The sequence below is a fragment of the Amphibalanus amphitrite genome, unplaced genomic scaffold (assembly GCF_019059575.1).
Source record: "Amphibalanus amphitrite isolate SeventyFive unplaced genomic scaffold, NRLGWU_Aamphi_draft 000690F_arrow, whole genome shotgun sequence".
Lineage (NCBI taxonomy): Eukaryota > Metazoa > Arthropoda > Thecostraca > Balanomorpha > Balanidae > Amphibalanus > Amphibalanus amphitrite.
In genome coordinates this window covers 173,025-189,495 of record NW_024882184.1, presented here as the reverse complement: position 1 = coordinate 189,495, position 16,471 = coordinate 173,025, and the positions used below count along the sequence as shown (strand labels likewise).

The window sequence follows — 16,471 nt, the reverse complement described above, 5'->3', positions numbered from 1 at the left end:
GTGGCAACCTCGAACTGTTGCATGCCTTGCAAGTAGGTGTTGCACTTCCTGGCAGCCCACAGGATGGCCAGCATCTCGACCTCGATGACAGCGTATCGGGTTTCAGTGTCTGTCAAAAACCTGGATCCGCACTGAATCAGATGCCACCTTCCATCCTCGTCTTGCTGCCGCAGACTGAAGCCCAATCCCTTCAGCCGCGCTGCATCTGTCTCCAGGACCGTCCTCCTCTTCGGGTTGAAGAAGCTCAGGATTGGTGGCCTGACCAGTGCTTCCTTCACGTCGTGGAATGCCTTCATGTGCACTTCTGTCCACAGCCATGTGTTCTTGGGACTCAGAAGCTGGCGCAGCGGTTCAGCAGCTTTGGCTACCTCTGGTGAAAAGGAGCCCATCTGATGCACCAGACCTAGAAAGGACCTTAGGTCTGTGACGTTCTCCGGCTGTGGGAAGTCAGAGACGGCTGCCGTCTTCTTTCTGTCTGGTCTGTACCCCTCAGCGGAGATACTGAAGCCGCAGAAGTTCACCGACTCCGCTGCGAAGGTGCACTTGCTCGTGTTCAGTGTTATCCCGTTCTCATCGCACCGCTTCAGGATATCCCACACATGCTTGAGATGCTCGTCATAACTGGCGTCCCAGGCTAGGACGTCGTCCACGACTTTGCATGTGCGCGGCACGTCCCCCAGCACCTGGTCTCCTCTCTGGTTGTAGATGTCGCTGCTGGACACCAGCCCCATGGCCGCTCGTCGGTACCGAAAACGCCCCCATGGCGTTATGAACGTGGTGAGGTCCTGATCCTCCTGCCGAATGGGAACTTGGTGATATCCAGCTTTCGCGTCCAGTTTCGTGAAGAAACGAGCTTCTGCATCGATCGACGCCACCGCGTCATGTGTGGTTCTCACTGGATGAACCGGCCGCTTTACGAACTTGTTGAGTTTCGTAAAGTCGACTGTCAACCTGCAGCCCGCCACTGAACCGTCTTCCGAGACCTTCGGCACCGGTACAAGTGGGTGGCACCAGAGAGTTGGATGGTTGACAGGCTCGATTACTCCCTTCTGGACCAGCTCGTCCAGCTGAGCTCGTACTTCTTCGCGCCAGGCGAATAGTATAGCGCGGGGAGTGCGCACAGCGAACGGCACAGCATCTTCGGTTAGCTCTATTTTCATGAGCCCGCCGGACATCTCTCGCAGAGGAGCTGACGTGTCAAACACACGAGGGAAGGCGGACTTCATCTCGCTGAAGTGAGCTTGCCTCTCGCTCAGCGTTGGAATCCCGCGCGACGCTGCTCCGGCCGTCTTCGGGATCCATCTCGGAGGACTCATTCTCTTCACCGGGTGTTCTTGGACTGGTTTCTGGACGCTCAGCCCCGACGAAGCAGGCGCCGAAGCCGATGCACCTCTTGCCGGCGGATGATCTTCCGTTCGTCTGTCTTCATGTTCACCATCTGCTACATCATCATCTTCATCATCTTGCTGACCTCCTGTCTTCACAGACTGAATCTGTTGCGGGTAATTCTTTGGGAGAATTCCCAAACGGATGCTGTCATGCCACGACAGTAACGGACCGTTCAGCATCTTGATGGCCGCAGCTTCGACAGTGTGACTAATGCAACCCAGCTGAAGGGTGATGCTGCATGTTCCCAGGCATTGCATCTCGCTGTTGTCCACGCTGAGAAGCTTGCTTGTCACCAGTTTCAGGTCGCTTCTTCTGACGCCCATCTTCTCGGCGTATCGGAGTGATACAGCAGACGTCTCAGCTCCAGTGTCAGGCGTCCAGTACGTGGGTATGGCACCACCTCCATCCGGCCGATGGAGCTGCAGCTGGACCCGAGGAGAACACTGAGCTGCTATGCCCCTGACTCGGATGTCGGTGACATGCCTGGCCTCCCGCGATGGCGCCGGCGTCAAATCCTGCTCGACTTGAACGAGCGACTGAACATGATGACGGTTTCGGCTGAACCGCTCCCGACGGTTTCGGCTGGCGCTCCTCTTCCGCCTCTGGAGTTCATCAGGCTGGGCGCGACAGACAGCTGAGAAGTGGTCTCGCCCGTGGCACCGGTGGCACGTGCGACCGACCGCCGGGCACGCCTGCCCGTCTCGATGGGCTGCCACGCCGCAGCGAGTGCACTTCCCGCTTGCCGCTGGTCTACTCCGGTCCGTCTGGTCCTGTCCGCTCCGCTGGTCGTCTGACCGCTGAGACCGCTTGTTCTGCTGATAGCGGGACATCCTGGCTAGTGATGACGTCACTGCTCCCTGGATAGCTGACGTGCTAGCGTTAGCGTTCTCACACGCTCGGCAGATGTCAGCTGCTGATTGTAACGTCAACTCGGGTGACTCGAGCATCCGGCGACGGGCGCTATCATCCCGAACCCCGACCACCAGTCGATCTCGCAGCCTATCGTCCATGCAGGAAGCGCAGAAATCACAGAAGGATGCTGTCTCCTTCAGAGCACATAAGAATTCGTCAAACGTCTCGCCGGGCTGCTGTGTTCTTGTGTTAAAATCCCGACGATCGATTATAACGTTACGTTGCCGTCGCAGATGCTCCTGCATCTTCGTGATGATGTCTACAGTGGCGTTTGACGACAGAGGCAGGGCGAACCTGATGACTCGAGCCCAATCGTCGTCCATGAGAGCTAACAGAGCAGCTCGCTGTTCCGCTGCCGGGTGTTCATCTAGGCCCACTAGTAGACGGTAGCCATCAAATTTGCTGCGCCACGAGTCGAACTCCTTCAGAGAAGCTGACGAAACGAGCCGCGGCGCCGGCGTCGCCGCCGCTGGCAACCGTGACCGCGGTCTCGCCTCTGCTCCTTGCCCACGGTCACCCGAGCTCCCGGCCGCGGCCTCCCCGCCAGCTGGGCCGCGCGGCTCTTGCCCCCGACCTGGGGCGGGGTCGCTCGGGTCACCGACCGCTGCTGGCACGCCGCCAGCCGGCGCGCCGCCAGCTGGGGCGGTCAAGGTCACCGCTGGGGCGAGCCGCGGCGGCGCGCCCAGGCCAGCGCCGGGACCGGCTGCAGCGGCCGCCGGGCTGCCGCCATCCAGCCGATGATGTGATCTCGTAGACATCTGCTCCAGCAGGGCGACGACTCCGTCTTCTCGGCGCTGTGATGCCTCCATCTGTCGGCAGACAAGATCGAGAAGCGTCTGAAACTCTGCCGGCTTCCGATCCTCGCGGTCACCGTCCGACGCGTCACCATTATCACTCATGGCTACGACGAGCCGTCACACAAACGATCGAAGCGCACAAAATTCACTGGTGTGAGCGCACAGTTCCACACTTCACACCGACCGCGCCATATTCTGTTCGCTGCTACCCTCGGTAGCTCGGCTCTCGCACGCGGACCCGCACACGCCAGCGTCAGGCTTCCGACTGTATTAACAAACCGGGCGGGCAGCACTCAGCATATGGCAGCATCATGTGGCAACACTTTGCCTTCATAATGGAACACTTACCTCAAGGAAACTTCCTGTGCTCATCATATCTAAATACACCGACTGACCGATCGCTTGCGATTTTAATGGGACACAGTATATGTATTTGAAACGCTTACTTTGCAAGTTTGACATTGTTGACAAAAAGGCCGGGTCAATTTTGAGATCGCTCAAGTCAATGGGAGAAAATTGAACTGCGCTTTTTTTGGACGGAATGCATAATAAACACTCTGAAAACATGTGGTGCTTGATGAGATGCAATACTGAATGAGAAAATTGTTTGTTTTGTTGGGGCCCATCTTTTTCGGTCTGAAAAGGCCCTTGCAGAGCTATGACATAACTATGCTCTGGTGTAGTAACTGGGTTGTGCGAGCCAGTGACAGTGATCTGTGGAAGCGAGACTGTTCCCGTGGGACGATTGCCCTGTCGGGACGGTCCAGCCGTCTCCCAAACGGTCACCCGAAGAAGATTATGTGTCCTGGAATGGATCCGACATCAACTACAGGTTGGCTGGTGGGGTGACCTCCAGTCCAGAGAGGGAAGCATGAAGACTAGGGGCGATGCGGATTGGTTTTTCCTGAGGATAGCGAGGACAGAAGGAACCTAGCGGCTAGCACCCTTGAACCTTCCTTTTACTGAATGTATCTCAGGCTGTCAAATCTCCTTAGCGTTTTTTTTCGACATCGTCGAGGTGTCATTAACAAAAATATGAAATCCGGGAGGATAAATTGAATATAGAAATTGTGGCCAACAGAACATTATCAGTTGCGTTCAACATACTCGTAAGCATGTTCACACACCCAGCTTACATATGAGCCATGTAATAATTATTTTTGATAGACATGCTTAAGTTATGAAATCATCTGAAGTGTTTGTAAAGTTCCACGATATGGATCTAATATCCTGCGATGCATCATGACCATTTCTGGTCAGGTCATGTCTTTGAACATAGGCCAAATTTTTCAAATGACCTTTAAAGATCAACTTTTGATTCATTCGAAGCGTTTTGATAAGAGGAACACGAGGCTGGTAAAATTTATTTCATGCAAGTTTTAAGCTAAAAACCTTGTGTGTTTGTGGAAAAGCAATTGGTTTTCTCATGATACCGATGGTGGCAGTTGTTGTTATTTACATGCTAAGCCGTTGACCTTCATTAAAACTGACAATATTATTCAGACATAGCGGTAAACGAGCTGATTGTTGTCTTAGGTTAGGCTTTTCGGTCCATTTCAGAGTGGAAAGGATGATAGGAATTAGGGGGAGACAGGGGGCCTGGGCGGGAGTCCTGGACCTCATGCTCCGCTGGGGCCGAGCCCATCACGTGGGTTGGATTGCCCTGACACATGGATAGCCCTGGGCGGTGTTTCACGGCCCCGCGCTGCAGCACGCTGCGCTGCGCTGCTGCATTGTTGCGGCGGTTGATATGAATTCGGCTCCACGCTAGCGTTGCGAGCTTCCGAGTCTGTTGATGTTTCCATGGAAATTGGAAACCCAATGCACCGGTGCGCGCAACGCACCCTGTCTAAGCAAAATTGCAAAATTGCTCTGGCTATGACCCGATCCAAAATTGGCTGAAGTATTTTTTTTCTTTTTTTGCTACTTTTGACGCTACCTCGAATACCACTTAAATGCCCAAAGCTGAGTTATGAACTTATGAGAATGATGCCCCATTTCCCCTCAAACAGGGCGTGAGAGTCTAGGCATTCCTGTGGGGCACGGGCTAACAATGACTATCTCATAATAATCATTGTGGCCATGAACATCTACTGCCATTCTTAACGCCGGTTTCGCTGCGCTGAGCGTTGGCCGTCCCGTTTGTTGGATTCTACAGCTGGCTGGCGGAAAGCGTTACCGGCCGCCCGTCCACCGCCCGCGGGCCGGACCGAGCTGTCCCGCTGACCCTACCTGACCTGAGCCCGGCGCGATATGGGACGGGCAGACGGGGGTTCGGCTCAGCGAAGGCAGCGCCCACTGGTGCTGGGGACTTTTTTAATAGACCTACTGTACGTGATACATATGTACCATATATCATAGCGATTTGATATTATGCTGTCCAATGTTTTCCAGTATCTTATGTCTTATGTTTGATGCCTTAAAAAATCTGGATGTTTCATATGAATGTGATGCGTTTTCTCGGAAGTAGCTTTATTAGCGTTGCGAGTGCGTACTTACTTATCATGATTTAAAATGTGTCACTCTTTCGTGCTTTTGTCATTCCACTGAAGAAGGTCCAGCACCGAAAATATATTTTGGATTTGTTTTTGGCTTACTTTAGTTATGAGCAAAAGATTACTATTCCATTTGATTTCCAAAATTTGACGTCATCAATTTTGAACAGTTTTTTCGCTATAACTTGGCCAAAAAACGAGGTATCGATCTCAAATTTGGTATGTAGATAGGAGGCTGTAGGGACTATCACATCTTTTCCGGTTTTTGCGAATTTCAAAAAAATACTTTTAGGATTTTTCGGCTATTTAATTCAAAAAAATCTATTTTTTATTTTTAGGGGTCAAAATCCAAAAATTTCAAAAATCTGATATAGCAGTTTTGTAGCCCTCGAAATTTTACACCTTTAATGTTTGAAACATTTTCTGTATCTCTAAAGCTGTAGGCCTGGCAGCTCTTCTCGCGAAACCTTTTTTTTTGTCGAAAATGGCAGAAATGACGTCACTCTGACGTCATTAGCGTCCAACCTATCATAGCCTTTGGAAAAAAATGGTCACAATGTGCAATAGCTTTTCACGGGAGGGTACTGAAAGTTCGGTGACGATCGGCGCAGCGGTTCTCGAAATATATTGAAAAAAAAAAACTAAAGGGGGGGGGCAAAAAATGCCCCCCCCCCCACCCACCACCTGGAAGGTGAAGAGACAAATGCAGGTTGTGTTGGATCAATAGTGTTAACTGTTAGCATCATTTTATATTTTACGATGGTAGGGGAGAGTGGGGCTATCTGTTACAGGGGTAAGTTGTTATAGTTCGTTTTTCTTAAGTTCGACCCTCACTCAAATCGTCTCTTTGAACACAGCACGAGAATTGCTAGCTGAATTACTGAGAAAACTGACTGACGCACATTGATTTCACAGACGATTAATTTTATTCATAAGTATTTCTTCCTGGCTCTTATTTTCCAGACTCCTAGCTCGTAGTTGCCTTTATATACAACCCCACAGGGAAAGACGACTTATCAGAAATTATAATTGAACTATAGTCAATAAATCGTACGGCGTTTAACAGAAGGGTATATTATCGGTGTTAAAACTTATTTGAAAAATATTATTCGTATCTCCAGTACAATGTGCGCTAACCAGTTTTTTTAGGTAATTCAGCTAGCAATTCTCGTGCTTTGTTCAAAAAGATGTTAACAGTGAGGGTCGAACTTAGAAAAAACGAACTATACAAAGGAAATATCTTTAAAAATACTCTTGATATGGCGCCAATATTTACGCTAGCAGAAAGGTTACGCACATTTTACATGTCACTGCAGGCTCAGACCTGGTGGAACGCCATGTCACCCTGTAGGCGCACTGGGGTAAGTTGTGACAGCAAAAGTATTTTTTGCTGGCCAACACTTTGGGTCGTTTTTTTTGTCAAGGTTATTTGTGTAAGAATGTTGAATGTATGTTCACAAAATTAAGCGATGATTTATTTTGTAAGATCACCAAGTAAAACGCACTAGCCTCTTCATGTAAACAAACATTTGAGTTCAGTCTTGTGAAAGTCGGCCGCCGCAGGGCCGGGGCATGTTTAAAGATGGCTACCCAAGACTGCTTATAGCGTGTTCCATTTCACCTGGGCGTAAATTTCGTGCAGAAAATCAAACTCTGGTCAGTATGGCAATGCATGGTGCCCTTGGCGTCGCAGTAAAGGCAAATCAGAGATTGAGCCATGTTTGATGAGCCTTTTCATGTGTGTGGAGTACAGTAATGGTTTATGCTTTATTGTTCTTGCCTTTCAATGAGAAAGGAAAGCATGTTTAGTATTATCCATTAGGGAGGCTTACGATCGGTTCCGATAGGACGGCCAATGACAGTTGTAATGATGAAGAAACTACGAAAAAAGAAGTGTAACATGTTACCCCATATCGTGTATCAAGTTGCCCCACAATTTTTCAACTTACCCCAAAAATCTTGCTTTGGTTTTCTGAATTTCACATAAAAGTGAATAGTCGTAAAGAAGTGAAAGTTTGCATGTGCTTTCCAAATTGATTCAGCTAGCAGGTGACCAAATTTGGTGCAATTTCATTGCATAGCTTGGCCACTAAGTGCAGAAGACCAAAAAGTGTAACGCATAGCCCCACTCTCCCCTACTTGTAGTTTCGACTTTTCTTCAATTGTAAATAAATGCATCGTTCTTACTCGATATAGGCATCCCTTTTCCTTTTTTCCCACAATCCTCTAGAGCAGGGGTCGGCAAATGGTGGGGCATGCCCCCTTTGGGGGTAATGGAGCCCTTTCGGTGGGGGTAATGAGGGATTCTGAGAAAGCCTATCTTTTTAGAGTTTGTAGCTCCAGTGATGGAGCCATCGTGACTGTTGCATCCCAGGGTTCAAAGATTAGCCCAGGCCAAAGGCACAGCAGTCAGCACACATTGATTAGATACCAATTTTCACGTACCTGCTCGCCTCACCATCTCACCCCTCCGTACAGTCGTACAAAAGCAGCTGCAGCTTTTGACCGTCGCCCGTCTGTTGGCGTTTCAACAGCCGCTAACGTAAGGGGGAGGAGTCGATCGGACCCCCGCGGCCTCTCGGACTCTGATATGGAGCTGTGCATAAAAAAGACGAGCGTGCTACCCATGACAATAGGAAGCCGCTGCTGCCCATTTTTAAGGTCCTTGGTCATTCCGTCTCATTCAAGAGGGCAATGACAAGTGTCGAGAAAATCGGGACCCGCTATAACTCATTGAAGTGAGAGTTTATGGCTCAAGATGATCTCCAGAAAAAGCTCATAAGCCAACGGTCATTATGGGTCCAGAGGCCAGTTTTACCAACAGAAAAATAGCCGCCTGCCGGAATTTTTGCCTAAAGATCGTTTCACATGTGGAGCGTAAACGGTACAGCCCTATCCGCTTACAGGCCCATCGCGTTTACGCTCCGCATGTGAAGCGGTCTTGAGGCAAAAATTCCGGCAGGCGGTTATTTTTCTGTTGGTAAAACTGGTCTCAGGTCATGATATTTTCTGGGCTGGTAAAAAAAATATGATGGGCTCGAGGGTACAATTTGGTCGTGATCCAATGCCTTTTACGTGAGCTTTTAACGAAAAACCACCCGCCGCCCCTATACGTACAAGGGTTAAATGGGATATAGCATAGCCGGCGGAACGGGGAGGGCACCGGGGCACCGTGCACCCTTTGATTTTTGCATTTTAACATTAGCCCTATGGGCGTTGCATGGAAAGAATGGGACCAAAAGTCAGCAGTGCCCCACCCCCCCTCCCCTCCCCCTTAAAGGGACTATCCCACCTTTAACATGGGGTTTGAGTTGAGATAGCCAAGTTTGCGGCGAGGTTCAGAAACCACTATCTATCTAGGTTGCAACCCCCGCGGCCTCTTGGTGTTGAAGAAATTAGTTCCCTTCATTTGAAAATGGGCCTTGTACAAGGCCCTATCTTCAACATGGAGCGACCGTTAGTGTGACGTCACCTCGTTTAGTCATTCTGATTTAAATGGGTTTGTTCGTTGAAAAATCGCTTAAAACTTGGTCTGAACTTTGTTGTGGTGCCTACAGAGTAAAAAGAATCAGCTTTATGACAGTAATGTGGCCTGGGGAAGGAGGTAATTTTGGGCTGTGACGTCACATATTTGAAAGTTTGTGTTTGGAATATGGGAAGCTTAAGATGTTTAATGAAAAATAAATGCCAGAACCGTGTTCCTGGTCATCCAATCTATAAAGTCGGGCACAATTTAACTGGTTTTAACAACATTTTAGAAGGTGGGATAGTCCCTTTAATTGAAGGTGTTCCGCCGCTACTGGGATATAGGCATTAAATGTTTTGTGGAGGAAGTGTCATGTTTTAAACTTGATGCATTGGAAATGCACAAATACCCAAAGAGTTACAGGACGGTAAGGAATTTCAGTAAACTTGGTTGTGTCAGCAATGGGGTCTGGTAGGTGGGGGTAATGGCCCTGCCTGGCGCCCAAAAAGGGGGCACGACCCCGAATGACCTGCCGACCACTGCTCTAGAGTGACCTTAACACGCGCACCGACGGGGGGAGGATATATCCGCCCCCCCCCTGAGGTTTTTCGCGAATAGCGGGAAAACCGCGGCGCGTAGCGCCGCGAAATTTGGTACGACTATTCTCTCATCAATTTTACACATGATGTGCAAATTTGAACCTCCTAACTTTTAAGGTCAGGTCACCAGGTCACTTTGAATGACCCAACCTCAAGTCGCTTTTTTGCAACTTTGTCACCGTGCCAGAGCTACAGTAGATGTCGGAGGCCTTTGAAAGTCGCAGGATGTTATTAGGTCATTAGTAGCTACAATTTGTATATCTCGGAATTTTGATATCGGTGACCTAAGGTCAGGTCAATTTCTCGACCTCCCCATTATAAGTCAATGGGGGAAAAATCAACTCCCTGTTTTTACCACTAAAACGGGTCGGAATGGCCCCATATACCATACATGACTTCATATACGATCAACCGACACTATCTTGAGGTCTGTTTTGCTGTTGGGCAGCTGTAAGGTCATGTGACGTCATCAAAGGTCACCAAAGGTTTTTTGCCAATAACTCCGTACAAGAACAAGATACAGCCGCGCGGATGGTCTCATTGTGTTCAGCTCGTCAAGACGCATAGAATGATATACATGATGACCTCGAGGTCACGTGACCTGAGGTCAACCTTTGACCTTGACCTTCCGAGGTCAACATATATATCGTTCGATGCGGATTGACAAGAGGATCACGATGGTGCCCTCAGATTGTTCCTATCTTGACTAGTTCGAAAGTTATTCGAGAAAAACTCTCCATATCTAGCGCCGCCATTTTGACTTTTTTGACCCCTGGCCTGTGACGTCATCTTTGACCTGACCTGAAAATGACCTTTGTAAAAATTGTAGACCTTGTCCGTGTGTATCCCATGCCGTTTACCGCTTGTCGTTATCTTGCTTCGTTCTCGAGATCTTAGGGGGGGGGGGGCGGTCATCCGCCCCCCCCCCCGTCGGTACGAAGTTGGCGCAGACCCCCGTCGGTGCGCGGGTTAACATCTTTCATCTTCACATTCATGACGTGAAAATTGATATAGGTTGTTTTCAAGCCGGTTTGGCTCCAAATACGTTTTTCGGCTAAGCATGCGTTTTACCAGCGAAAAGAGCAAAAACTAAACCTGAGAAAATCGAACGTCGCCCAAGTTTAACACGTGAATTATTCCCCATAATTTCCACACGTGCCTTTTTGGAACTTGTTTTTTTTAAGGCCTTTGGCTCCAAGTATATTTTCCGATTCTCAGGATCGTCATGATGGTCCTTAGCCATCGTGAGGGTCTCCATGGGTCTCTGGTGCAAGGCCCTCAGAGTCATTGGTAAGGCCGTCATAGGCCATCGTTAGGGCCCTCAAGAGACCGTCGCAGGTCCCTCAGATGCCAGCATACCCGCCTCTGCAGCCTGGTTGTGATGGGGCCCTCAGAGGCCGTCGTGGGGTCGTCTGAAGCCAGATGGGCCCTCAGACCTGAAATGGGTGAGGATCTAGGGCCCCCAGAGACCTTCGTGGGGCCCTCAGAGGTCAGCGTGGCCCCGGGAGTATCTGATGGACCGTCAGCTGCCGTCATGAGGGCCCTTGGTGGCCGTTGTAGGGCCCCCAGGGGCACGGGTCGCCGTGAGAGTCCTCATAGATCATCGTAAGGGCCCTCAAAGGCCATCGTTGGGGCCCTCAGATGCCGTTATGGGGCACCAAACGCTGTTCAGGACTCTTCTAGGCGGTGTGGGTCCCCAAAGACTGGCCTGGGGTGCCCCTGATCATAATTGGATGATCGCACATCATCGTTCGTTTCCTGATCACTGGTTTCAGGAGAATATGTATGGCATGGTGTCGCGAGCCCCTTGTGCGGATTTAGGAGGGTGCAAAAAGATATGTTTGCACCCTATGTTTTTCGATGGGAGTGTAGCTGCGCCCCCTATTCTGCCGCCACTGATTGCATGTTCACCCGCTCTATGAGGCGTAAAGACATTGTGCCACCAATTCGCTATCACCCACCCTTTGGCAAATGCAGACTGCCCAGGTCAATTTAATTTTAATCGTTACAGCTGCTCTTAGACGCTGTCGGCGACGAGTGCTGAACAAAACGCGAATAGATGTCGCCTCAGTGCCTACTGCCTACACGAACCCAGCGAGCAGCGACTTCTGTATTCTTACGTCTGCAAGAGGCGGTTTCAATAGGAAAAAGTATATCTACTATCGGCATCTCAGTGTATGATGAACCATATGAGTGGTGGATGACATGAATGTGGCATATGCATTATGCAAGGCATAGGTGATGGAAAATGGAGAGTGTGCATTGTGCGACGAAATAATAAATTGACAATGCGGACTTACGTCCAAATTAGACTGTTCGCCTCGGAGCCCAATAGCAGCTTGTTTATCTTTGTACATTCATAGCTAATGCATCATAGGCAATGTATGTTAACCCACGAGCCGCTGGGGGGGGGGCATAAAGTTGCCCCCCTTTACGTTTTGTGAAATATCTCCGGAACCTGATGAGCTACGAAGGTGAAACTTGGCATAGCTTCAAATGAATACCTAGGCAATGTTTGAGGAAACTTTGGTGGTTGTAGCACCAAAGATGACGTCACAGTGACGTCATAAAGTTTTGTCGTTTTCCGATATGGACCGTTTCTGATGACGTTGAGCATGAAACTCAACTGTAAATGAACTAGACAGCACCTGCTGTCATCCTAAAACATCTAACTACACTTCCATCTAGTTTCTGACCAATAATCGACCCTTTATATTCGGTCCCATATATCTGATGTATCGTGAGGAATATGAGAGTCGCAAATCTATAATTTCACTTATGACGTCACTGTGACGTCATTTCAAATGGGATCGACACCAAATTTGGACACAACCTCGGCTAGGTATTCAGGAAGATGTGTGCAAAGTTTCGCTTCTCTATCTCTTCGCGTTGCGACGATATCGTCGCAGAAGTAAAGGGGGGGGGGGCAACTATATGCCCCCCCCCCAGCGGCCGGAGGGTGGCGCGGAGGCCCAGCGGCCGCCGGGTTAACTGTAGCTGTATGTTACATCATTGGCCACTTCATACGTGTGTTTAAAGAAATGGTAAATACTAGGTAGGTACATAGATGGACAATGGAATGATGGACATGGAAGTGGCATGTTATCACGGCTGGAGTGACCTCGGCACCAGTAATAACTGCCGATCAGTTTGCATATGACACAGCAAAGTGCCTATCAGCAGAGGTGAATAAAACTCAAAAGCTGTCACCTACGCGATGTCTAGCTGTCACCAATTTTTTACAAGTAATCTTGAAACAGAAAGTACTTTTTTGACGTTTTCTCATCACCTTTTTAGGCCTAAAAATTTAAAATGAGGCTAGAATGTTAGAAAGAAACTGACCTTTCAAATTTCGGCCTCTGGGCATTACAACGCATCACCACATTTCAGTGACACAACAACAAAAATAAATCACTACCATCCAACTTACCTATAGGTCTGATCGACGTCCTAGCTCGTCCTGGCTTCCTGATCCAGTTCAATCAGAACTCACGAAAGGATTGTCAGTAGTCACTTATTCACTTGCCTTTACTTCAGAAGTCAGAACCAATTATCAACGCTCCTACCAAGTTTCTGGGACCGATGGTCATGGACCTCACCCCAGTTGTGGCCCAGATGTGACGTCCCCCGTCCCAGTCGCCCGGTCCTTCCCTACTCCGGCGGCGGCCAAGGCCGCGCCGGCCGCGCCGCGCGGTCCCCGCCGCCGTTCAACCGGCGACGAGCGGAGACGAGCTGTCGCGCTGTCGCCGTTTTTCCTCCGTTGTCTATGGCGCTTCACAACGCACCGGCCGTCGCACCGGCGGGATTTTTCAGCCCCAGCTGTCTACGAAGAGATGACGCTGTTAAATTTTTGTGCCGTGGTCCATAGTGGCCCTCTATGGGAAGACAGCTCTGATTTGAGCGGAAACGGCTTGTTATCTATTTTAAATGCATTAGCTGAGATGCTCGAATCTGTCTCTTTATTCCTATGGCTGTCACCTACGCACGCAGGCGAGTAGCAGGGTTTTTCACCTCTGCCTATCAGTTTTAGTGATAGTATCGACTATGGTAACACCGCCGTAGCATTTGCGGCATCACAGCATTGACGTCTCATGGAATCTATCGTAGACGTCAAATAACATGCAATGTGTATTGTGATTGCCTTAATATATTCTACCACGATAAGCTGGTACAATGAACTCAACTGTAGTAGCAGCTGAGGATGAGCATATTTAGTAGATGTGATAAATGTAGTAAATGTAGTAACTTAGTGGTAGTAAATATGTTTGCATATGCGTAGGGATGTGGTGGCTCAAGGGTACTGATCTGGCGCTGCTTCCTGCCTCTGCTGAGAGGTGACGGCAGCACATTTTCGCTACTGAATAGCCCGATTTTCTGAAAAATGCATGTGTCCAGCAATGATGACAATTGATAATGTAGTGGCAAGCCCTTGGCGTCAATATTTCCTAGTTGGATTGCAATCAAGACATCATTCTTTGAATACCACACATTGCTTACACGATACTGCCGAGTCGGTTTTTTGTCGGCTTGTCATATTTTGCATGGAAAAAAGCGTTAGATTCTCCTATTCCACATCAAATTAATTTATCACTATTCCAAGCTTTACGACTTCCCGGAGTTCAACAGGTAATTAAAAAAAAAAGATTTATATTCCGTGGTTTACGCAGCTGTTATGAATTGATGTTAACTTGCCTCGGTTATAACAACGATTTTTTTTTTGAGGAGTAAAAAATGTATGAATCGCAACCCATATTGAAGTATATTTCTAGTGCTTTGGAAGGAAGTGTGGAGTAAGGGCTAACATGATGCCTGACGTCATTGAATTATAATTGGAAAACAATGGGAACGTTTTTGGGTTATATTACTTGTTGGCTACACATGTGTTTCGATATAAATCTTTTTCAAGACGTCACTGTAAATGTGTAGCCATGTGTAGCCAACTTAAAGTAATATAACCCAAAAACGCTCCCATTGTTTTCCAATTATAATTCAATTTATTTATCAATATCAAACTGACGTCATTGCTTTGAAATATGCAGAATTGCAAGTCCCGCAGGGCATAGAGTCCAGTTCAGAGTCCGACCTGGTCGTGTCAGTAACTATATTGCTCAACATCAACAGATATTACACGTGCGGGATGAAAAGATGCGTCACATGTCAACGTCCATCATATAAAAACGTCAGGAACATAATGCGTGATTAGTGATACAGAGATGACCTAGCTATCATGCAGCACTCAATTAGCGTCCGAACTGGTTACTGAAGGCGTTGTTGCTGGCGCTCTGCTGCCCTCCGAAGGGTCCGAAACTCTGAGCGGCGTTGCTGTTGGCACGGTTGAAGGAAGATCCACCGCCGAATGCAGAGCCCTGAAACCATGAGCAAAATGTCATTTTGAACTTAGTGCCTTTTGTGACATTTTTGTCTCTTGAGTTAACAGTATCTTAGAGAAAACTCACCAGACAGTGACTATGTGTATGACAATGCAGCATCGCAGAAACGTGGAATGGTTATTGTCATAGTCTTAAGTCATGTATTGTAACGTTAATGACAACAACTTTGAAAGCTGGAAGCATCTGATATGGGAAATGATATTCCAAAAGCATCCTACCCAAGAACAGCACGACAACTCACCTGTGCGTTAGCGAAGCTGTTCTGAATCTGGCTGTTTCCGAAGAGACCACTGGTCTGTCCCTGAGTGGATCCAGAGTTGGCGCTTCCCCTGGCACCACCAAATCCACCGAGTCCAAATCTACCAAACTGGGGCTTGGCAGCGACGGCCACCAGCAGGCAAGCGAGAACGACGGCAACCTTCATGTTGAAGTCTGCAAGAAAACAATGACCAGTTAGTGATCATGAATCATGATAGTGTATGCTGGGTAGCAGTTAACGATAAATTATGCTAGTTCAGGCTACTGATCAACACAATGATAAGCTTATTATGAAACAAATGATGCAAGATGGCATTTGTCACAAAACGCGCTGGGCTGCAAATACTGAAAAGCTAGCGCCAAAAAGTCGATTGAGCTTTTCCAGCTGCTGAAATAAAGGCTAAGTAACTCGCATGAAATCGTACACCGAAGTCAAATATCTTTTAAAGTTAGCATCAATCCAGAATCACCAATGGCATTCCAATACAGTCATCACCTCGGATAACAAACAGTATTCCTAGATGCAATTACTTCTATGCACACAAGTTGCAAGTATTGAGCTGCTATGAACGGCCATATTACGCTTACCTTTGCGTAGTGAGCGACTCGCACGGGTTCGCAGTGGATTGCTTAATGACTGTCGCAGCGTCGACCCGTATCTTATACCGTCTTGCGCCAGAACGGGTTTTCCGCGCCTGCACAGTCTGGCCAGGCAGCTCTGGGAATCGCGTGGCCCGCCCGCCACGCAAATCCTTCCATGTTAATCGTTTCCTGGTGGTAATTCTTGAAAACTTGCAGCAGCGGTAACATTTTTGCAGTTAAGCAGTTATCAGAAACGCCTACCTGTAAGGCTGCCGATGTGGAGAGATTACCTTATTACTCGGGTTACCTTTCTTCGATTGATATTTACAATGACGGCGGGGCTAAAAGGCAACAAAGTATACTTTCGCACCACTCACTTTACTCATCGCTCTCAGCCTTTCAAAGCAGCAGCTGCTTGAGGTGACGTTTAAACGCAAATTCAGTCAGGCACTTCGGCCTTAGCCTCGCACGATGACTGATATAACATAACACTGCTGTGTGACAACCACTTGACAAAATGTATTTGATCCCGGGCATGAAAGTTGTCTGAGTGTGGCAAATGTGGCGAGGAGTGGATAAAAAT

General features: G+C 48.4%; 1 protein-coding gene across 1 annotated transcript; it reads right to left on the bottom strand.

The window, feature by feature from the left end:
• Positions 1 to 14,742: 14,742 nt before the first annotated feature.
• Positions 14,743 to 15,935, bottom strand: LOC122364666 (heterogeneous nuclear ribonucleoprotein A1-like). Its single transcript, XM_043335276.1, has 3 exons — positions 15,895 to 15,935; positions 15,290 to 15,480; positions 14,743 to 15,024 (listed from the first exon to the last, which is right to left on the bottom strand). The coding sequence occupies exons 2-3, from the start codon at positions 15,470 to 15,472 to the stop codon at positions 14,899 to 14,901; spliced, it is 309 nt and encodes a 102-aa protein (XP_043191211.1). The 5' UTR covers positions 15,473 to 15,480; positions 15,895 to 15,935; the 3' UTR covers positions 14,743 to 14,898.
• Positions 15,936 to 16,471: the final 536 nt, after the last annotated feature.

Bases quoted from the DNA above. Each gene is read 5' to 3' on its own strand.
- LOC122364666 (XM_043335276.1), bottom strand. From the start codon at position 15,472: ATGAAGGTTGCCGTCGTTCTCGCTTGCCTGCTGGTGGCCGTCGCTGCC. The intron at 15,025-15,289 runs GTGAGTTGTCGT...TCATGGTTTCAG, and splicing joins ACAGCTTCGCTAACGCACAG to GGCTCTGCATTCGGCGGTGG.